At 56.0% G+C, this 22,618-nt stretch overlaps 1 protein-coding gene across 3 annotated transcripts in view; it reads right to left on the reverse strand.

Moving 5' to 3' along the window:
• The window catches only part of GOLGA3 (golgin A3), a 44,805-nt gene that overhangs the window by 7,708 nt on the left and 14,479 nt on the right, over positions 1-22,618 (reverse strand). For 2 of the 3 annotated variants that reach the window (XM_061169463.1, XM_061169461.1), the window contains exons 5-19: positions 21,551-22,209; positions 20,991-21,102; positions 18,283-18,589; positions 15,845-16,047; positions 13,333-13,470; positions 11,561-11,722; positions 10,916-11,284; positions 10,054-10,131; positions 9,032-9,295; positions 7,885-7,979; positions 6,944-7,163; positions 4,328-4,471; positions 3,479-3,676; positions 2,517-2,633; positions 444-583 (exon numbers count right to left, since the gene is read on the reverse strand). In XM_061169463.1, the coding sequence (XP_061025446.1) occupies positions 444-583; positions 2,517-2,633; positions 3,479-3,676; positions 4,328-4,471; positions 6,944-7,163; positions 7,885-7,979; positions 9,032-9,295; positions 10,054-10,131; positions 10,916-11,284; positions 11,561-11,722; positions 13,333-13,470; positions 15,845-16,047; positions 18,283-18,589; positions 20,991-21,102; positions 21,551-22,209 (3,206 nt within the window). The remainder of the gene's footprint in view (positions 1-443; positions 584-2,516; positions 2,634-3,478; positions 3,677-4,327; positions 4,472-6,943; positions 7,164-7,884; positions 7,980-9,031; positions 9,296-10,053; positions 10,132-10,915; positions 11,285-11,560; positions 11,723-13,332; positions 13,471-15,844; positions 16,048-18,282; positions 18,590-20,990; positions 21,103-21,550; positions 22,210-22,618) is intronic. The other variant, XM_061169462.1, reaches the window with a different exon arrangement.

A 22,618-nucleotide genomic window follows, 5' to 3' on the forward strand; every position in this document is an offset into this window, starting at 1 on the left:
GACTGTTCTAGGAGCTCTGCCATGCACTAGCTCAACGAATCCCCACAAGCCCCGGGGAGGGGCGCTTCGTGAGCCCAGTGCACGGACTATGATGGGAGGGACCGATGCACGTGCCGTGCCCAGCACATGTGCCTACACGTGTGCGAGCCGAGGCCACCCCACAGGGAGCCCACGGTGAGCACTGGTGCTGAGCACAGCCCCCCGGGCTCTCTGTTCTCGGAGAAGAACCAGCAGGGCACAGGGTGGGAGCACACAGCATCGGGGCCAAAGTTTCAGACGTAAGCTGCGGCATCCTGAGACAGCAATCGGATCTCTCTCTCCTTCTTAGATCTGCCTGCAGAGTACTCAGCGATTTGCTAGGACACAGGGGACCCTGGTGCGTTGAAGGCACTAACTGGAGATGGAGACGGTGCTGGCGCCCGGCCCCGCCCGCTCGCACTCACTGGAGCCCGTCTGCCTCCGCCTGCAGCCGCTGCGCCTCCTGCTCCTTGGCCTGCAGCTCCTTCTTCACCTCGCTCAGCTCTAAGGTGGCGGCCTTAAAATGGCGGCGGTTGTGCCCCGCTTCCGCCTGGGCGGCAGCAACCTGGGAAGAAGGACACGGCGTCATCGAGGACAGAGGCGCAGCCTCGCAGGACGTGCCCGGGTTCGTGGAGGCCGCCGCCCAGCCCCTTGCATCCTAGCTGCTCTTGCAGGCCTTCCTTCCAAAGCCTTCCAAGGTCCCCGTCAAGGATGCAAGTACTGAACACACGCTTGGCCTGCAAGCGTGCAACGTGGTAGCAGCACCTGCTGAGCGAACAAACGTGTCCAACTTTCTTGGTCTGAGTAGTTGTTACAGTCTTCCTCAAGTGTACCTGCCTGTTTCTTGTTACATGTACTCATCACTCATGTATCTGGGAGGAATCTGCCTTTCCATCGTACCATCTAACTGTAATAAAGCTATTGCTCACTATCCATTTAGGATGTAACTAACTTTTTCATAGTTAAAAACAGTTTATCTCAAGGTTTCTGAGAAAAAAAGCAAATTCTCAGAATATAACGAAATTTTCCATTTTCCTTTCCAATAATTTAGTTTTCTTGTCTAATTGCACTAGCAAGCACTTCATTTCAAAGAAGTTTAGTAAAAATATTTAGAGTATGTGACAGATGAATATAGAAAGAACTCATACATGAATGGAAAAAAAACTCCAATAGAAGATATTAGCCGTGGTTGTCACTAGGTAGAGATTCAAGATGATCTGTACTTTAATCTCCGTGCACACTAAAAATTTTTACTAGCATGTACTATTTTTGCAATCAAGACAATCAGACCAAATGCACTTAGAGGAATAAATAAGCATCATTTACAATTACTGCCCTTAAAAAAAGAAATCAAAGTCAAATATATATTATCCCCCCAGCACTTTTAGTTAAAAATCTCCTAGTTACAACGTCTTTAAGGTGAGAATAAAACTATTAAGTGATACCTGAGTACAGAGCAAAAGATAGGAAGGTGGGGATAGAAAAGTAGGGAGTGTTGCTGACTCAGTTCGGAACCATTAGACGTGCAGCAACTCCACGCACGGATAAAACATCAGCTGCAGGTGAGGCAAACGTGGGTCAAGAATAAGCCAATAATTGTTCATGTTCAAATATTCTTAACAAATCTTAAACCTAGTTCTACTTTAAAAGAATGTCTTACTGTCTCACCCAGGAAATAAAGAACTATTTCCTTCTATCTCTAGTGTACTTTCGTGGAGAAATTCTTAAAGAATGTGGCAAAGCCCAGGTCACATGCACCTACACACGCATGAATGCGCCAATGACAAACATGTTCTGGGCATCTGCTCTGTGCAGGCACTGGGGACATGAGGGTAAACAAGCCGCAGACCTCGTCCCAGGAAGTTGACAGTCTAATGAGGAAAGAGCTTTACAGAAACCACAGACGAGGCATCACGACCGTAAAAATTTTAAAGTGCACGGCCTGAGGTCCACTCCAGCTCGCAGGGTGGCCAGGGCAGGTCCACTCTAGCTCGCAGGGTGGCCAGGGCAGGCCCCTCTGCGGGATGAGCCACCTGATGCACTGGTGAACACCTGCGCATGGAAAGGAGCAGCCAGGGAGACTGCTCCAAATGCAGAACATGGCCGTGGGTCTCCAGAACCACCTTTCTTGGTTGCATTTTTAACACAAATAAACATATACTGTTCTGCAGTTTGCTTTTTAACTCCACACTACGTGCAGGGCATCTTTCCCCAGCAAAATACGTAGCTACGGAGCTCTGTGCACATATCTTAGAGCCGCACGACGGCACACACTCTTCCACTGATGAGCACAGGGTGGGGGCTCTCTCCAGCCTCGCTGTCACCAACCCCACGATGACACCCCGTCCTTGGACACGTCAGCAAAGGTATTCACACGCTAAGTTCCTGGAAGGGAACTCATGTGTCAAGGGTACTAGTACTCAGTTTTGAGACATTTAAAAATTACATTCCAGAGGCTCTATGAGGCTGCAATCTGGAACCGGCTGGTAGACACACACCTGCTCCTCGAGGCTGTGCACCGTCACCTTTTCCTTCTGTAGCGCGGCCTGCAAGGCCTGGACGAGCTGCTTCATCTGGCGGTCCTCCTCCTCTTTGCGCTGCAAAACTGCCTGCACCTACAGCACATTCCAAGAGTGGTAAGGAAGGAAGGACGTCAAATTTCCAAAGCCTGAAGAGCCCTGGGAGCAAGCAGGGGCCGATCTGATCAGTGCCACGCAGGGGAGTCTAGCGTCACGGGGGCTCAAGACATCATGACATGTTGCCAACAAGGGTACAAGCCAGGAAAGGAGTGAGAATTCCATCTCTGGAGAACGCCGTTAGCAAAACTGAAATCTCAGATCACAGGGGTATCATCAATCATATGATCATATTCAAGCATCTCGTTAGAAACCCAAAAGATGCATATAAACCAAGGGTTATCAATGCAATCGCCTCCGTGGCAAGGCTGCCCGGGGCAGGAGTGGTGGGAACTAAGGAAGCGCTCTCAAATCTGGTGAATTCAAGGCATGGGCTGGGATGGGCTGCTGAGCGCCATTTGAAGACTTCCCTGAAACACCCAGGGGGGCTGCAGAGCTGAGGAGCTAACAACGGGGTCTGCAGGGAGAGCCCCGCTGGGGTTTGAACCCCAGTGCTGAATCACAGGAGGCCCTCGGGTCAGAGTCCCTTACGTACAGCATGACTGCCTTGAGCTGGGAAAGGGTCCCCTCCACCCCCCGGGAGTCGCCCACCCACAGGGAACCTCATGGGCTGAGCCTAGTCCCGCCACAGCTCAGCTGCAGGGAGACACAGGCGCCCCGGACCCACCCCCGCCTCAGGGCTGGCAGAGGGGCTGCGACTCCAGCAGATTCTCTGGCCTCTACCCTGCAGGTGGCTGTGATGACCAAGTGCAGACCACACAGCGAAGCCCTCGGAGGGCTGCCCGGCCTACAGCAAGTCTCCTGCTGCAAAGGAGTTTCCATACCTGCAGGTTCAGCTGGACCAGGTCTGCTTCCCTCTTGGCTAAAGCTGTCTCTAAGATGCCGTTGTGTTCCCTCAGGGCCGCGCTGGACTGTCCGAGGCCCATAAGCTTCCCTCTCTCATGCTCTAAGTCCAGAGCCAACTTCTTATTCGACTCCTCAAGGCACTTTATCTTCCTCCTGAAGCCTCTGGACTCTTGCAGCTGAAACAAACCAAAGTCACCGTGACGTCAGGGAGTTGCCCATTCTGGCTCGTGGAGCGCTCGCACACCAGGAACTGATACAGCTAACACCACCCGCAAGAACGCACAGGTGAGCACTGCCCCGGACACGAGGGCCCTCGCCTCACAGCTGGGAAGGCTGCCGCGGCCACGCCCCTTCTCTCCTGGACCCACAGCCGACAGCCCAGCCCTCCCCCGGGGACCGTGGGCTTGTGGGGAAGCACACCCAGGGTCGGAGCCCAGGCGCGCCCGGACTGAGTGTGAGAGACAACTGTCAACTGTGCACGCAGCCCCGCGGCTCCCGACAGCCACCTTGGGACCCTGTGCAGAGCCCTAGGTGACACCACCACGCTGCTCGTGTGGCACCACCTGAAGCCACGACCGTCTGGGCCTGAGAGTTACGTGGAGTTCCTCTAAAGGGTCGAGCCCCTTTGAGCCGGGTGTCTCGTCTGCCATACCGGAGAGGCAGCGGGCACAGCGGGCCCTGCTGCAGCGCGTGTGTGCAGGGGTCCGGCAGGGCGGGTGCTCAGAGACCCGGGCAAGCGGCCGACGGCCCCGGAAGCGCAGAGTGGAGGCTGAGCACCCGGGCCAGCGGCAGCGCCCTGCACGCGGGGCTGCGCGGCATCCGCCTACCTCGTCCTCCAGCTCCAGCACCCTCTCCCGCTGCTCCTCCAGTTGCTGGCCGGTCAGCGCGATGACCTCCTGGAGCTCCCTCTCCAGCATCCTCTTGCTGTGGCCCACAGCCTGCAGCTCCGCCTCCAGGGCCTGGACCCGCTCCTGAGGGCCGGGACGGAGGGTCGGTTTGGTCACGGGTCCCGCCATGTAGCCCGGCTCGGCACTGACAGCGCGAGGCTGCGACCACATGCGACAGGTGATCGGCTCTGCAGCCTTCCCTCTCCCTTACAGGACGCAATCAGCTACCAGGTAGCCACGTGGTAATGACTCACAAACTAACTTTTTCACTTAATGCTTTGAAAATACAGAAAGATAAGAGCTACCAATTACCATCTGTGGCAACTAAGCTGCACCAGGCACGATGTAACCAATGCCACACGCGTGTGCACGCACACGTGCTCACACACACACACACAAATGCACACGCACACACACTGTTCCTGCTGCTGCTGTGGGGCAGGTGCTGATCTGAGAATCTCACAGGTGTCTCTCCACAGAGCCGTCCTAATGAGGGAGACTCTACCATTTACCTCATTTCAGTCTTTTTTTTAAAATAAATTTATTTATTTTATTTATTTATTTTTGGCTGAGTTGGGTCTTCGTTGCTGCGCGCGGGCTTTCTCTAGTTGTGGCGAGCGGGAGCTACTCTTCGTTGCGGTGCGCGGGCTTCTCATTGTGGTGGCTTCTCCTGTTGCGGAGCACGGGCTCTAGGCGCGCGGGCTTCCGTAGCTGTGGCTCACGGGCTCTAGGGCGCAGGCTCAGTAGTTGTGGCGCACGGGCTTAGTTGCTCTGCGGCACCTGGGATCCTCCCAGACCAGGGCTCGAACCCGTGTCCCCTGCATTGGCAGGCGGATTCTCAACCACTGCGCCACCAAGGAAGCACCATCAGCCTCATTTTGTTTTACTTTTTAGTTTACACTGGAGTAGAGTTGATCAACAATGTTGTGTTGGTTTCAGGTTGTACAGCAAAGTGATTCAGTAACATATACATGTATCTATCCTTTTTCAAATTCTTTTCCCATTTAGGTTGTTACAGAATATTGAGCAGAGTTCCCTGTGCTGCACAGTAGGCCCTTGTTGGTCATCCTCGGCCTCCGTTTTACTGAGGATCAGCAAGGTGAGTGAGCTGCCTGAGACCCCACCTCACGAGGGCCGAAGTACAGGCCGAACCAGGATTTTGGCTCTCAGGCTGTGCTCCTGCCCAGCTGCCACCGGCTGTGCAGCAAGGGGGTGACAGACTGCATGGCAGTGACACCCACTGCTGGTACCATGTAAGTCAAAGAATTAAACAGAGAGAGATTTTAAAGTAAAAAGGAAATTGCAATTGAGTAAGTTCTCCCCCTCCCAATGTAAAAAGTAAGCATGTGAGAGGGACTATTGAATTTATGTATTTTGACAAAAGAACACCACGCTATGCTACAGTGTCCTCCAACTTACGAATTCTTAAACTGAGAGGAACCAGAAACAAAGATGAGAAAAAAATATGATTACTAAGCATAAGGGAAATGACTCAAATCGGTGGGTAATAAACAAAACGCAGAATTTTATACCCACTAGCCAAAGTAAAAGGAGGTGGTCAGATCCAGACTGCAGGGATCTGGGGACCAGGACACTCGTGACTGACAGAGTGACAGTGTGACGCCCAGAGGAGACCTGAGAGCCTCCACCACATGCATACACCCCCTCCACACAAACACACAAACACACACACACACACACACACACACACACACACACACAAGCGTGCCCGCCCTGCTGCCGGTCCCCCACCCTAAACAATAACCCAAAGCAAAAGGCTCTCCCTCGCCTCAGGACGCCGCGGGGGGAAGAGCAGTTCCAGCGGCTCTCAGCCCTCGCCATGTGCAGGTCCCTCTTCCTCCTGGACCCGAGCGTTTCACAGGCACTTCCCTCCACTATGTCGCACATGCTGTCCATCTCAAGGGCCGTCTGTCGGCAGAGCCATCAGCAACCCGCCCTCCCCTTGGCGCTGGCCTCCGAGACGCCTCCCGTCGGCTCCTGCACTGGGTTCCCATCACCTCAGCTACCGTCACAGCCTCTCCTGGCCTCGGGTCCTCCCGACAGGACAGTGGCCAGGTCTCAGCTCGCTCTCTGTCACAGGGAAGGTCCACTCCAAACTCCCCGACCCCGGCTCACAGCCCCTCCAGCCAGACCCCTACTTGGCTCCGTGCCCCCCAGACCCAGCACACAGGAGCAGCGCTCCGCTGAGATGCCCGCCGTCACCAAGACCAGTTCAGACGCCACCTGTCCAAAGGCTGTCCTGGACCCCTCGACCCTCACCCCGAGCCCTCGCACCCCACGCGTGGCGCTCACAGAACCTCCTCCCCAGACACGAGGGGGGCCGGGGCCAGCGCCCCGCACGCGTTCGCAGGGGTCAAACGCAGCGGCAGAGCCCCCGGTCACATTGCTACCGTGAGGAATTCTGAAGAAATGCTGCCCACACGCTGGCCCCACACCGCCTTTCTAGACCCTCCTAGGAGGGTTTCGGAGGGGAGGTGCCTGTACACGTCAGGCCCCCGCAGCCCCCTGCACCGGCGGAGTAGGCGGGTTACCCACGTGCAGGGTGTGGTCGCTGCCGCTGCCGCCAGCCGCCTGGGCTCTCAGCTGGCTCAGCTCGGCCTCGGCCGCCTCCTTGGCCGCGAGGGCCTCCTGCAGGCGGCGGCTGAGGATGCGCACGGCGTTCTCGTAGGCCTTGTGCTTGGTCTTCACCTCCTTCTGTGCGCGGCTCAGGTCCGAGCCCAGCTGCTTCACCTTCCCCTTCTGCTCGGTGATGGCCCTGGGGCGCGGCAGAGACAGCAGCCGGTCTCAGCTCACCTCCGACCCACGTGCCACACCCAGCACAGGCCAAGTGCGGCTCCATCCAAGCTCCACCCTCCTCTGCCCCCAGCTCCACCCTCCCCAGCACTGCGCTGCCCAGAATCCAACTCCCCAGGATGTGGTCGGTGGGCGTCCCCTACAGAGCCCAGCACCGTGCTTTCATCTGTCCTGCTCCCCTCTTGGAGGTGCTTAAACCACCTTGTGGAGACAGAGAAGAGTCCTCTCCCCCCAAACAGAAAGGCTTCCAGCGCTCTTCCTGATCAGCAGCAAGAAACGCAGCACTCAGGCTCGCAGTAAGTCAGCGGCTGACAGAGCAGAGCGGTGCGGGACACGCCGCGGGGGTGAAAGGCCTGGTGCGGCCGGGGGAGGACGAGCACAGGTGTCCACCCCGGGCAGGGCACTAGGGGTGTGAAGGGCGCTGCAACAAGTGCTTGACACGAGAAGTCAAACGAATACGAAAACAAAAACAAACGGGGAGTGTTTGTGAAAGGATGTGTTAGCACATCCACGTGTAACCGTCAGATCACGATGGAATCACTTTTCCAGCCTTAAACTTGGACTCTGACTTCCTAGGCCAGCTGTTGTAGACCGGCGAGGGCTGGACAGACGGTGCTGGGGGGCCCGCACGGCTCACAACCCCCGCCCGGCCTCCCGCCAGCACACGCCCCGCGCCTGCGTACCGCGTGGCTTCTTGCTGCAGCTCTTCTATTTGTTTCTTGAGCACCTCGTTGGCCTCCGTGAGAGCAGCCACCTGCTCTTTATCGAACTGCAAAGACTTCAAACAAAGGGAGGAAAAGACAAAATGAGGAGTGCCAAGCCTTCCACCTGAAGCCCAAATGTCGGAGTGGCTTCCTCTCAGGGCCGCCTTGCAGGGCACGGGCTTTGAGGAAGACCCTGGCCGAGGACCCCGCGATAAACGGCCATTTCACAGAGGCCAAGGGCCCTGCACCGCCCGTGTCAAGGCCGCTGGTGGGACAGGCGGGAAGAGCTGCCAACAAGAAAGCCTCAGGCGACGGCTCCCAACCGGTCCCCTCCCCGGCTTCTCCCAGCACCTCGGGGTGGCCTCGCGCCCCCTCCTGGCCTTGCCCGCTGCCCCGTCTCCCCCTGTGCAATGAGCATCGTCCCCCCAGGACCGGCTCGGCCCTCGCAGCTGCGAGCCCCGCGTCCTGCAGCTGCGGGGATCCCACCAGCCCCTGGCTCTCCACAGCCCCCGGGCCCTCTTGTCCCGCCTGCACCCTCATGGCTCTCAGCTGCGGCCTCCAGCCTACCTGCCTCCCTGGACCCTGCCCAGCCCTTCGTGGGACTTCTGACACGTCACACGTAAGACGGAGCCCTCAGTCTGACACCCTGCCCACCACTCTCCCCAGGTCTACCGCCTGCCTTAGAAACGCTCCTCAGCTGCAGGCATCTGGCCTGAGGTCTCCCTCTCCCCGGTCCCGTGCCAGACACCCTCAGCGGCACGGCCACCACTGTCTCTCACAGACTCCGCCGGCCACGGGGGCCCTGGTGCGTGCACAGCAAATCCGGCCCCACCGCCCTTAAAGCCCGGAGCCCAAAGCAGCTGCTGCAGGCGGCCCGGCCCACGTCCCCTGTGCGCCCGGTCACCCCACGGTACTCCGTGCCCCCTGCTGCCTCTCTCCAGCGCCCAAACGCCGGCTCGGACTATCTCAGTAGCCCCCTCACGGCTCTACTCCGCCTGGATCTGAGCTCCAGGAGGGCCTTATTCTAGCCTGTTTCTCCAGAACCTCTCCACGGGCCCCGCCCCGCCCACCGTACAGCCCCAGGCCCGTTCGGCTGAAGCTTCCCAAGGCGAAGGCGTCCCCAGACCTGCAAGTGCGTCTCCATCTCGTCGCGCTCCCTCTGCGTGGCCTGCAGGTGCCCTTCGAGGTCCACCACCTGCTGACGGGCCTGGGACGCCTCCCTCTGCAGACGCAAGTGCTGCACCTCCGCGGCCCTCTTCTCCCCTTGCAGCCTGACGGCCTCCTGCCGCTGCCCCTTCACCTCCGAGTCCAGCCTCCTCTTGGCGGCCTTCAGCTCACCGATGAGCTGGTCTTTGGAGGTGGCGTCCCGGCGGTAGGCCTCCACCATCACCTGCCCAACAGGCCGGAAGCTGAAGCCCGCGGGGCGGGTCTTCCAAGGGGTCAAGCAGTTTAAACAAAAATGCTCACCACTTATCTATATATAACTTTCTGGGGCTAAAGATACATATTTCACCAAATCTGAGATACCACTCACTGAGACACATACCTAAACAGGACTGGGTGATGGACAGGGGAGCCATGCCAGCCGCTGGGGGCCCCGGCTGCTTCACTTTCTTGGGGGAATGTGGCCACTCCTTCCCGCTCCACTTGCCCTGCCTGGCTTCTGACAGGCACTCCCGCTCGCATCTCAGTGACAAAACCCACCACCGCTTACAACGCCCTCGGTTGCCCTTCCTCAGACCCTTGGTGGTGCTCTGCACTCATTCCTCAGACAGCAGAACTGGCTTCACTAATGTGAAGTGCCCTATTTCAGTGCTGGATCGTGGTGTGATTTTTTTCAAAGCAACGTTAAGCAGGAGGCCCGGCTGCTGTGGAAGCAACACACACTCACTCTGATGTGCCAGCAGGGCATGATCCGCATGATACGGATGCCAACCCCCCCCTCCCCCCGAAAATGCACCTGACTTCAGAGGTATAAAAACGGGAGGGGTGAGGAGTGTACCTCAGAATCAGTGAAGTGCCTTAAAAAAGCTGGAGTCTAGTTGTTACCTTCCTCTCGAATGATTTCCTTCCAGTGAAGAGATTAAACGTACAGGATTTTCTTCATGCACTTGTTTCACAGAAAGAAAACTAACCACGTGTTCTTACCTTTTGTTGAAGAAACTGCTCCTTTATCTTCTGTGCCTGCTTCTTCAAGGAGGCAGCTTCTTGTTGCAGGTGCTCCACCTATGAGGGACATGTGTGCAGACACTACACTGGTGGCTCTGGGAGGGCCCTGTGCCTCAGGGGGACACGTGCGCACAGAGGCATCAATGACCTGCCTCCGTGCCTCCTGTCCTAGAAGGTTACAGACGGGTCAGCACCTGCAGAGAAATCGCACCTACTTCCTGGAGGGAAAACATGCCGACTTCCTCTTGTCCTCGATGCTCATGGAGTGGGATTCGAAGACAAAACCATTCCTGACACTAACTATACTTCCTCCACACCCTGCAGCTTTCTTGTTCCGTCTGTATTTGTTTACTGTTCACCCACATCATAGCATGGCAGCTCCCGGGTGTGGCGTGCTAGGTCACGTGCGCACACACCCAGACCCTCAGCCGTCTCCCCACCCTCACCCACCGTCCTGCCGACACGTCCAGGGGGTTGCACTGCGGTCAGGCAGTCAGGAAGGAAAGAACCAAAGTTCCACGCTGCTTTTCCCAAGTCTGAGCTCCTCATCATAGGTGCACTGAAGCTGGTGTTTCTTGGCAGATTACTTTCAAAGCCCCAAACAACTCGGTTCCCAGTTCTCAGCCAGGTACCTACACACCCAGCCACTAACCTAGGACCGGAAGTACCCCATCAGCTGCTGTGGGCCCCTTCCCCAGCTGAGCCCTGGGCCCTCCCCTGGAAGCGTTCTTCCATGTTTCAAAAAAAGAACCAAACAAACAAAACAAAGGACCAAACAATCAGCGTTACTTCTTGTATATGTGATTTCCACTCGTAACAAAGTGACAGCAAACTGCATTACCTGGCTGGACTTGATGGCTAGTTCCTGTGTCAACTGCTCTAAAGTTTCTGACGTGTCCTGGGCACCCTCTTCCAGGCATTTTGCGTCTCTATCGAACTCCTCCCTGCCGCTCTGGGCCGCCTGCACAGCCACCTCCAAGACGATCTTCTCGTTCTGCAGGAAACGGATGGCCTCGTCCCTGGCGGCGGCCTCCCCCTGCAGCTCATCCAGCCTGGCCTGCAGCTCGTCGCGGTGCACCTGCAGGTCCCCGAGGGCCTGCTCCCTGCTCTGCAACGTCTCCTGCGTCGAGGTGAACTGCTTCAACAGGTCCAGGTGCTCCTGCTGCAAAGCCTCAAGCTGCTGGTCTCGCTGATGCAAAGTCAGCTTCACCTAGGAAAAAAGGAACCACAGTCAATGTAACCGCGCTTGAACGAAAACACCGCGTGCTCCAAGAGTTTGTACTTTTTCCGTGCTTGGGTTTTAAACAGTCTGGACTGACGCTCTGGAGGCAGCCTTCTGCGTAAAGCTGCGGCACGGAAGACCACGAGCTGAAGTGAACCCCCGCCTGACGGGGGTCTGACGACGTGACGGACAGACCAGCGCGAGCGAGCCCCGTGCGGCTGGCCGCGGCCCCAGGGCAGCGACAAGAGCCCCCGCGGGGCTTGCCTGCTCCAGCTGCCGCTCCAGGGCCGCCGCGGAGGCCACCGTCTTCTGCAGCTGCTCCTTCTCGTCTTCAAACTCCTCCAGCCTCCTCTGCAGGTCCTCCTCCACCATCGTCTTCGCCTCTTGAATCTGCACAAAGGCAGCTTCCTGGTCCAACATGTCAGCCTGGGCCCAGAAGACAGAGCATTTTTTAAAAAGCAGGATAACCTGTAGCCACAGCCTCAGCGGGCAAACCTCCCACCCCGGAGAGAAGCCATCGCCCCCGTCACCATCCTGTCCGTGACCCACAGACAGGGGGCCCGAGGGCAGAAAGCTGGCGCCCCCCCACTGCCAAGACAGGCCACCAGCCGATTCCTCCACCCATGCTTCCCCTGCTGACCCTCGGGCCTGGCTGAAGAGAGCAGCAAGCAGACAACCCAGTTTTAAGAACTGGGATAAAGTGGTGAATGAAACCACCACAGCCGCCACCACAGCCGCCACCACCGCCGCCACCTGCATGAAGACAGGCTGTTCGGGGTGTAACACACGGCACATTCTCTTTCACAAGATTACTTCTTTTTTTTTTTTTTTTTTAAAGATTATTTATTTATTTTTGGCTGCATCGGGTCTTAGTCGTGGCACGCAGGATCTTCACTGAGGCACGCAGGATCTTTCGTAGTGGCGCGCGGGCTTCTCTCTAGTTGTGGCGTGCGGGTTCCAGAGTGCGTGGGCTCCGTAGTTTGCGGCACGCAGGCTCTCTAGTTGAGGCGTGCGAGCTCAGTAGCTGTGGTGCGCAGGCTTAGTTGCCCCGCGGCATGTGGGATCTTAGTTCCCTCACCAGGGATAGAACCCGTGTCCCCTGCACTGGAAGGCGGATTCTTTATCACTGGACCACCAGGGAAGTCCCACAAGATTACTTCTGGATGCCACTTGGTAAGACTAGAGACCAGGGGCCGTGGGGCAAATATGGCATTCCTTACGTCCTGACTACGTAGGTAAGACCCAACATCTAGGAGTTTTCTTAGGGAAAAAACATTAGCTTATAACTTAGAATCTTTTTAGTTCTTTGACACTGAGCCCTTGAAGCATGTGTTTGACACAACACGACTGTCTTTCATCATCCACGTCATCCGTGAGGACAAAGGAGCACGTGCAGAGAAGTGGGGAGATGGGAGACCACAGTCACAGAACACCAACCTTCCGTGTGACCGTGAGGTTCTCGGTACACACTGCAAGGATGCCGTGTACTCCTTTTCTTCTTTACTTTTCCCAACAAGCCTATTAAGTAGGTATTATTATCCATATTGAATGAAAAGGGAACAAAGCCCAGAGAGTTAAGATATTAAGTCCAGGGTCTCACAGCTGACAAAGAACACAGGTGAAAGCCACTGCATCTCCCTACCCTGGGATAATCCACAGGGGCGGCTGGACACGGTCCTAAGCAGTACACGTGGCTGTTGGAGTGTGAAATGGTAACGCAGGCTGAGGCCGGAACTGGGCAGTGCAGAGGAAGGCCCCGGTTACCTCTGACAACGCAGAGACGAGGGAGGGGATGAGCGTACAGGGAACACGAAGAACAGAATCCCGAAACCTTAAATCGCTGCACATGGTTCAAGGGAGTATTTTAAAAGATAAGCATACGTACGCACGTATGTAGTACTAATGTTTACGTATAGGTGTATGTATTGGTATATTTTCCTAACCTTGATCAATGTCAAAAAAAAAAAAAACAAAACACAAACCCCCAAACCCCAAGACAACACTGACACACCGCAGCCCCAGAAGCACAGCCCCACCTCGATGCCCTGGAGCTGGGCGGCGATGCGCTCCTTCTCCTTGATCGACCTCTGCTGGGTCTCCGTCAGCTGGTGGGACAGGGACACATTCTCAAGCTTCAGGTGCTCCAGGAGGCCCGCCTGGCTCATCTGTCCGATCTTCAAAGGAAAACACCACAAGTCGAAGGTTGCTAGATTCCAAGCACAAGCACAGCCCAGCCAGTCCCTGAGGCCACCAGGGTGAGGGTCTCTGTACAGCGCTGGCCCCCGGGAGGGCCGCTCCCCAGGACCACCGCCCCCGCAGGGCCTCCCTGCCCACCCTCCTGGCAGCCACCATGACACTCAGGCCATCTGGGTTCTGTGTACCTAAGAGGAGCCAGCCGGCAGCCCAGAAGTCAGCGCTCATCACCCCCACGACGGTGCGGTTTGTTGCAAGACCTACATGACAGTTCCCACTGAAGGGGCATCCCTGAGTCCGGAGGTGAGGGGCCTCATCTGGGTGGCAGGGACAGCCAGGAATCTGCCCATCAGATAAACTGACCCACGGCCAGACACACCTTAGGCCCTGCCCTCTCAGTCCCCGACTGTCCTGGTCACGCACCAGGTTGACCCTGGCCGTTCCCAGGAAGCGGCACTGGCATCTGCCCCGGTCTGACCTAAGCCGTGCAGACCTGCGAGCACGTCCCTTCCAGAGCTGACGTGAACGCTCCTAGACTTACAGGTGCCCGATGCGACCAGAAGCTGTGAGCTTCAGGGTCCAAGACGGAAGCTGCCCAGAGCAAGGAAAGGCGTCATTCGCCGGGACTTCATCTCAAGGCAACAAAAGAATAAAGACTACCCTGCGTTCTTCCCCGACCTGAACGTTCCTGGGACACTTCTATGTTACTGGAACAAGAGGGTGAAAGTGTATCACACACGGTAATTAAGGAATGCTGAACCTGGATGTCAAAGGTATTTGAAAAAAGCAGTTACGGTTCTCAAACTGCCATTCCCTTGGACTCTTTCTCCATTTCTGTCTTCCAAATGCCATTTCTGACTTAGCTCAGGACATAAATCTGGCTTCTTTAAATATTTTATGCCTCAAATAAATGCACGACAGCTTCAAAATTGCATTGACTTGCAATTATTTCCAAGCACACGGTAAGCAGAACAAACGCTTATTTATACTAAGGACGTATTTAAGCCAGGTCCTCTAGCTTAAAAAATACAGAACATAAGGACTTCCCTGGTGGCGCAGTGGTTAAGAATCCGCCTGCCAATGCAGGGGACATGGGTTTGAGCCCTGGTCCGGGAAGATCCCACACGCCGCAGGGCAACTAAGTCCGTGCGCCACAACTACTGAGCCTGCGCTCGGGAGCCCGCGAGCCACAACTACTGAAGCCTGTGGGCCTAGAGCCCGTGCTCCGCAACAAGAGAAGCCACCGCAATGAGAAGCCCGCGCACCGCAACAAACAGCCCCAGCTCACCGCAACTAGAGAAAGCCTGCGTGCAGCAATGAAGACCCAACGCAGCCATAAATAAATAAATAAATAAATAAATTTATTTATTTATTTATTTATTAAAAAAATATATACAACAAATCTTTTAAAATTCTATTTTGTATATTTGTAGACTTTAGATTTTTTTAAAAAAGAGCATTTGGTGGAGTTAGTACTTTACATCCTCTACTTGAGAAGTAAAGTTTCAGTGTTTTGAATATTGTAACAAAAAAGGTACAATATTTCACCTGGATAAAAAAAAAAGTGGGGAGATAAAATAAAACCCACAGCAAAATTCAAAGAGAAGACAGGCTGACCAAGGCACCATGAGCACCCTCACAATCGGTCCAATTAGTCCAAACACTGCGATCTGGAGCAAAGTGCATCTCAGCATCTTGCCTACTGCTCCCAAGAGCACGCCTCGGCCCCGGTCACCCTGCAGACCTGGCCTCACACCTGCTCCCACTCCTGCAGAATCAGAGGCTGACACTCTGGTACCCTAACAACACGGGAAGAAAGCGAGGATATGGGAAACGAGTGTTCTCTGGGAGGATCTGGTGACCAGGCAGCTGGAGAGCTCTGCCAGGAGGTGGCGTGTGCCGCGCTCTGTGCACGTAAGAAACGCGCCACAGGAGGTGGTGACTCCTGCCGCGGTGACGGCGCGGGAGAGCCGGGGAGCAAGAGGCCCGAGACCCCCGCAGGCGTGGATTTGACAGCGGGGTTCCAACGACAAAAGGCGACCCCACAGAGGGGACGGGATGTACGACTCAGAGCGAGGAACACAGGACGTCCCAGAGAGGGGGATTTTAGTATTTAAAATGCTCAAGCAGAAGCTGTGAAACTCCCTGTGTCAGAAGGTCACAGAAGGCGGTGACCCCTCTCCGCAGGGCCTCCCTGCCCATGCGGTGGGGTGTGGGCTAGACGGGTGCTCAGCAGATTTTCAAAAAACGTATGGGTGAAATCTAAACTCAGAAAAGTCGCTTCAATTTAGGGAAAAAGCAAGTGTTCCACACCAGACGTGCAGCATGAGCCGCCGGCCACGGCAGGGGCTGTACCTGGATGTGGGCCATCTCGCCCTGCAGCCGGACCCGGGCCTCCTGGGCCAGGGCGAGCTGCTGCTGGTACCACTGCCGGACACTCTGCAGGGACGCAATCTCGGCCTGGGACGCCTTCAGCTTGCTGGTCAGCGTCGTGCGCTCCAGCCCCATCTGCTGCAGCTGGCTCTGCAAGGCCGTCATCTGCTGCCGCAGGCCGTGCACTGAAACAAGCAAGCAGAGATGCTCAGGGGAGCCCGGCCGCGCCAAAGGTCCCGTCAAGCCGGCTCCGCAGACAGCGGCGCATGCTGGGTCCCCTCCTCCTCGGCACGACGCCTTATGTGCACCCGCAAGCGCCGAGCCACAGCTCCCGGGCATCCCGGTTAGGGTCTGGTCACTGCTCATCAACTGATCAACACACAGCCTTGTTTCACGTGTGCTTCTGCTGAAAGACACCTTGCTTCACTTTCTGTTGATTCATTAACGCTGAACTGACAGTCGACAGCGCTGTACCTCGTGCCTGCGCGAAGCTTGTCTATCACCCGTGTTTTCTCCACAAAGCACATCACGGCCTTCCTGCACTTAGGAACACCACACAGTGTTTGGGGTTAATCGTAAAGAGCAAAACCACCCCAAAAAGCACAAAAATGCAAAAAACGTGGCACTAAATCAACCATTAAAGGACACTTGTGGTACAAGAGCTGAACCGAGAAGGCTGAGCCTTTTTGCACATCAGGTGACCCCAACCCTTCTCTGCTCTGCACCTATCTGCAAATGACTGGAAAGAGCTGTGAGTACTGATGGGGGTACAAATACATTTAGTGAGTCAGAGAATTCACAATTAGCAAATCTGCAAACAATGAGATCGACTGTGTGTCCACAACGAACGTTGCCATGGGAGCTTTCTGGCTCGAGACTTTGGCATGATGACGTCTGTGAGTCATCAACAAGCTCAAGAATGGTACACACACTAAACCCCGCTGGTCTGCTGATACAGTCAACACTGTTGAGGGCAGGGCGGGAAGGGGAGCAGACAGGAAATCATAGCAGAAACCCAAATCGTAGTACAAACAAAACCAATCAATTATTTTAAAAATAAATTACACCAAGTATTTAAGAAAACACTTATGATTCTAATGATAGTTTCCGAAAATTTAAAACAGAACAAAAAAACACAATAGGATCCATGACCCCTGATGTGAAGTCCTTGGGGACAGATGGGCCTCAGAGTTCAGAGCAATGGGGCCTTCGGATGGCAACAGCAGCATCTCCCCCGCACCCCCAAGTCCCCCAGCCAGCAGACGCACCGACAGCAGGGCGCGGGGGAGCCGGCACGGCGCGGGGGGCAGCTCAGTCTGCTGTCTGCCGCGCTCTGCTCAGGCCAGGCCTTGCAACCCAGAGCAATACAGAACTTCTTGGATTTTATAATTTTCTTAAGGGATTGGGTATCATAAAATGCTCAGAGACTAAAGTCAGTCGGCTGTTTTATTTCTCAGCTGGTGCTTTCCCCCCCAGGATCCGGATAAAGTTTTTGCCACAGCGGTTTGTCACTTTTCCTTTATTTCATCAGATCTGAAACCTCGTCTCACAAGCCTTACGGCCAAGACTCCACGTCGGCAGACGTGGTCCTTCACAGCAGCCCCGCTGCGCCCCGCTCGCGTCGCTCAGACGCCCAGACCTCGGGGACGAGAACGCCATCTCTCCAGCCTGCACTGGAGGACCAGGGTCTGGGCTGACACGCCCTGGGCTCTGAGCGCCATTCTCCCACCCCCTCTCCCCCTCCTCCCGTCAGCACAGTGAGATGTCGTGAGCCCACAGACCACACTTCTTGGCGCCGGCCGGGTGTGGAGCGTGGGCTCTGGGAATGGAGTACGCGCCCCCAGGATGAGCAGAAAGCACGAGGGAAGGACACACAGGTCCGCCGTGCCTGGCCCACCAGCAAGGCTCCCTGACTCCACTGTTCCATCTGTCTATCGTTCCAGAGGGGCTTCCCACAGGGATCCAGCTAGACCCAAAACCTGAACTTATGGAAGGGAAAATAAAGATCTACTACTCAACAGTCTAAGTGTTGCTTTTAAATATTTTAAATGGCACCTGCAATTCTGGAATAAGCAGGCAGATCTAGCCCCCAAACAACAATGGACTGAGAAGGCAGAAGAGTGGAAATGATTACTTCTGACAGTCAGGGGTCCAAAGTCCATTTCTAAGACCTAAGCCGCCCCCCCCCCCCCCGATGCGCATGCAAAAACGTGCAGAATTCCTCAAGCTGAACCAAAAACAACACTACTTTAGGCCAGTGGACACTTCATGTATAAATCAGAAGGGAGGATAACCCCCAGCACGCTGATGTGACAAAGATCAGTCCTCAGAGCAGACGAGACAACCCCTACCAGGGGCACAGCCCCTGGGCGCCTGCACGCGACTAAGGGACAGACATGCAGCCGCGGGATGATGCTCACCTGTGTTGTCCTTGCTGAGGATGCTCCTCTGCATCTCCTCCACTTTGGCCATGAGTCTCTGGTACTGCCCCTCTGCCAACCGCAGGTCGCTGTTGGAGGAGGCCAGGCTAGCATTCTTGGCTTCCAGCATGTTCTGCAGAGCGCTCATTGCCTGCTCGAGGTCCCAGCAAGACTGCTTTAAGGTGTCCACCTCCGAACTGAGCGAGTCCTGCCTCTGCTGGCTGCTGTGGCTGTGCTCCAGCTGTGCCCGCAGCCTCGTGTGCAGGGCGGCCAGCTGCGCTTGCAGCTCGGCCTTTTCTTTAAGTGCCTGGAAAGACCCACACAGAGCCACGCTGACGTTCAGGAAAATAAGTCACTTCCACCCTGCGTATTAAGAGGGCTGCCAAAACACAGCCAATGAGACAGAGAAAGGTGTCCAACAGGTGAACTTTACAGGAAAGCACCATGTTTTCCAAAACATTCAGTCACCTCTAGCATTACAGTTATCCAAAAAGAAGGGGTTTCTCCAAACCGGCGTAAGAGGTAGGAGGGGTGAATACAGAGTCTGCCTGTGTTCTGCACGGTGGCACCTGAGCAGGGCAGCACGTGGGAAAAGCTCTGCAAGCACCCACTCACCCACAAGGACGCTGGAAAACATATTTGTCCAAAAAACAAAAAAGCACACAAGCATGCACAAACACACAGTGTAAGAATACCCGGAGTGCTGAGGGATCTCTAAAAGACGAAGAGCAGCCAGATTCAGATCTGGGGAAAACAAAATCCACAGAACACGTCTGCGGGGAAAGGGTGCCATTACACAGGAGAGGCTTGGAGGGGCTGCAGCCAGGGCCGCCGGGCATGGAGCAGCCTGAGGCACGGTCTGTGCCACGTGGCAGGGCCGCAGGGACCACTGTCCGCAGGACCCAGCAGGGAGAGGAGAGGTGGGGCCTCGAGAAGCCCCAGGCCCCAGGGGCAGCTGAGAACAGACACTGAGCAAAGGGCACGACCCCTACCCACCCATCAGCATCTCCCACCCACCCCGAAGTCAGCCTGTCAGGGTGTGTGTGTACAGCAACTTCAAAATGCAAAGAAGAGCAGACAGCTGCACGTCAACACGCAATAGCAGAAGACCAATGTCGTGAAGACAAACAATAAATTCAACAAACGGAAGAACAAATACCCCCAAAAAATGAATTAACTGAGCAAACGCATACGATTTTGCAATAAGTATAATCAGCATCTTCACAGAAATGCCAAAAAGTTTTGCACCCGTAACAATCCACAAAGATCTTGGCTGGGACACAACCGAAGAGCAAATCAAATCTCAGGAGGATAAGGAGGTAAAGTAAAAGCCAGCTAAGGTGCTTCGATTGTTCAGGGCGTCAAACTCAGGGGAGGTGGACACACACTTGCTGAGGTCACGTTCTACAGGAGGACACAGTGAAAATCGTGTGCAACTAAAATTAGCCCCGACACCTCGGTAATCACCTCTTCAGTCTAGAGTTTCACGTACAGAGTCTGTGTCCCAGGACCGTGTGAACAAAACAGTCATGAGACCTGAGAAGCACATGCAGCAGAGCAAGCACGCCCGCGTGCACGGCGCCCCCCCCCCCCGCACAGCGCACGGCGCCCCCCCCCGCACAGCGCACGGCGCCCCCGCCCCCCGCACAGCGCCCCCGCCCCCCGCAAGCGCACGGCGCCCCCCCCGCACAGCGCACGGCGCCCCCGCCCCCCGCACAGCGCACGGCGCCCCCGCCCCCCGCAAGCGCACGGCGCCCCCCCCCGCACAGCGCACGGCGCCCCCGCCCCCCGCAAGCGCACGGCGCCCCCCTCCCGCACAGCGCACGGCGCCCCCCCCCCCCCGCACAGCGCACGGCGCCCCCCCCGCACAGCGCACGGCGCCCCCCCCCCCCCGCACAGCGCACGGCGCCCCCCCACCCCCGCACAGCGCACGGCGCCCCCGCCCCCCGCAAGCGCACGGCGCCCCCCCCCCCGCACAGCGCACGGCGCCCCCGCCCCCCCGCACAGCGCACGGCGCCCCCCCCCCCCGCACAGCACACGGCGCCCCCGCCCCCCGCACAGCGCCCCCCCCACCCCGGCACAGCACACGGCGCCCCCGCCCCCCCCCCCCCCCCCCCCGCACAGCGCAGGCTCCCGAGGGGAAGGGACAGCCCCCGCCTCGACCTCACGCCCCCCAGGGCCTTGTGCTCTCCCCCGTCTCCGTCTCCATGCCAAGTGCAGAGGATCAAAGGCAGCTGAACTGAGTTACTCTAATTGTTGATCGGAAAGCTGAAAACTAAGGGATGGAAAATGATTCTTTAGGCATATGCTAACCAGACAAAGCAAAATTCATATCAGAAAAAGCAAAGTACTAAAGGGGCAAAGATGACAATTTCACCAGGCCAGAAAAAGGTGAAATCCACCCCAAAGATTTAACTGTCGTGGACTGTTAGGTCTCTGACAGCAGAGCTAGGAAGCCTCCCAGGCAGATCCTGACGGAGATACAGGGAGAAACCACACGGAGCGGGAAACCAGCACACCTCTTTCTGTGGCTGACAAATCAAGCAGACAAAAATGTACAGCTACAGAAGACGAGGCCGCTGCGCTGCTGCTGCTGCTGATAAAGCTGATTCCTAAAGACACATGTATAGCTTTGTACGCACGAACAGGAACTGCACATTCTTCTCAAAGACATGGCACATTGATACATCCATCAAATCTCCATTTACCTGACTAGCCTCTAATGATAAAGCTTCCAGCTGTCCTTCGAGTCTCATTTTTTCTTTAAGAACCTGCAACATTTCATCATGAGTTTCAGCAACAGAGCTTTCCATGGACACGCTGGAGGATAAAGGCACAAAGGATCAGGCGGTGGGAAGACGACCGATCACTGTCTTTCCTTTACACCATCCATGCTCTCCAAATCCCACACCCCTCTGCTCCTCTCCCCCAATTTTTAAAAAATAAGTAAGTAAAAAAGATTTAGGTAGCGAGCCAAAGCTCTTAGGACTGCTACCGATAAACACTCCCGCCCACAGCACGGCCTTTTCAGCCACCACACGGCCAGAACGTCCTCGTGGAGACGTGAGCCCCCGTCACATCTGTGCAGTTTCAGAGACAGGCCTACACAGATCCTGGAAGGCAGGATATCTTAACACTGCAGGTGATTACTCATTCGACCCAATTCCACTTCTTACAAAGAGACAGAGTGCATATAAATGAAGCGTTAAAGACCAACGGAGGGACTCCGAGAGGAAGGCAGCGCCTCGCGGGCCCCGGCGTCACCCACCTGCTGCAGATGCTGTCGGCCCGGCGCCGCGTCTCCCCGTTGACCTTCTGCCTCTGCTCTTGGCGCTCGGCGGCTGCGGCCTGGAGGACATCCGAGATGGAGGGGAGCTGGCCCAGGGCACCGGCGGCGATCTCCTGGCTGCTGGCCCCATAGGGGGCCTGGCGCGCGCCCCCCGTGTTCACCGGAAGGCCGGCCGTCCCTCGGGCAGAGATGCTGCTATAGCAGGAGCTGTCACTCTCGGTCCCGTCAGCCTCGGACACGTTGTCCCCCGTCAGGGACGCATCCTCCAGGCGGTCGTCGGCCTCGGGACACAGGCTGAGCTCAGACACCACTGACGTCCCGCTGCCTCGGTTCTGCTCCAGGGAGGCCCTGGCAGAGTCCGGAGCCGGAACGTTTCCACCAGAATTCCGAGCGTCTGAATCTTCAGTTCTGTAATCAGCCAGAGACCGAATTTTGCTTGATTTGAAACTTTTTTTCTCCTTAGGATGTGCCAGGAGCCCTAAGCTGCCCACCTTCGGCCCCCGAGGGACGCTGGTGCGCAGGAAGGAATATTCTTTGGTCATAGCCACGGCACTGGCCCTCGGTAAGGTTTCTGGGTTCAACATGAGTTCAGGATCAAGTGTGCTAAAAAGTCTCGTTTTAGTTACAGGTTGATTTGACTGAGAAGGAAAAGAAAGTACAAAAATTATGTTTAAAATTGACAAGTAGCATTCAGAAATTGCCATCCAGAAAGGCCGCGCCGATTACACAACGAGGGCTCCCGGCCACGCGGCCGCGGCACAGGCCTCCCGTGCTCTGTGACTCGCTGCCCCCTCGGGGCCCCGGGTGAGGGCCAAGCGCACGCCTGACTCTGACCCGACGGCGTTTCCAAACACCCACCAGAGCGAGTCCTTCCTCCGCACACCTGCTTCACACAATTTTCCTGGCTATTCTCCCATGATAATTCTTTTACATAAACCTTGAAATTTTTCTTCAAGTTAAGAAAAAAGTCCTGTTGAATTAGAACTACCTTAAATTTATAATTACTGAGGGGATAATGAGCCACTTCCTCCCATTTATTCATATCTG

The sequence above is a fragment of the Eubalaena glacialis genome, chromosome 15 (genome assembly GCF_028564815.1).
Source record: "Eubalaena glacialis isolate mEubGla1 chromosome 15, mEubGla1.1.hap2.+ XY, whole genome shotgun sequence".
Taxonomy (NCBI): Eukaryota; Metazoa; Chordata; class Mammalia; order Artiodactyla; family Balaenidae; genus Eubalaena; species Eubalaena glacialis.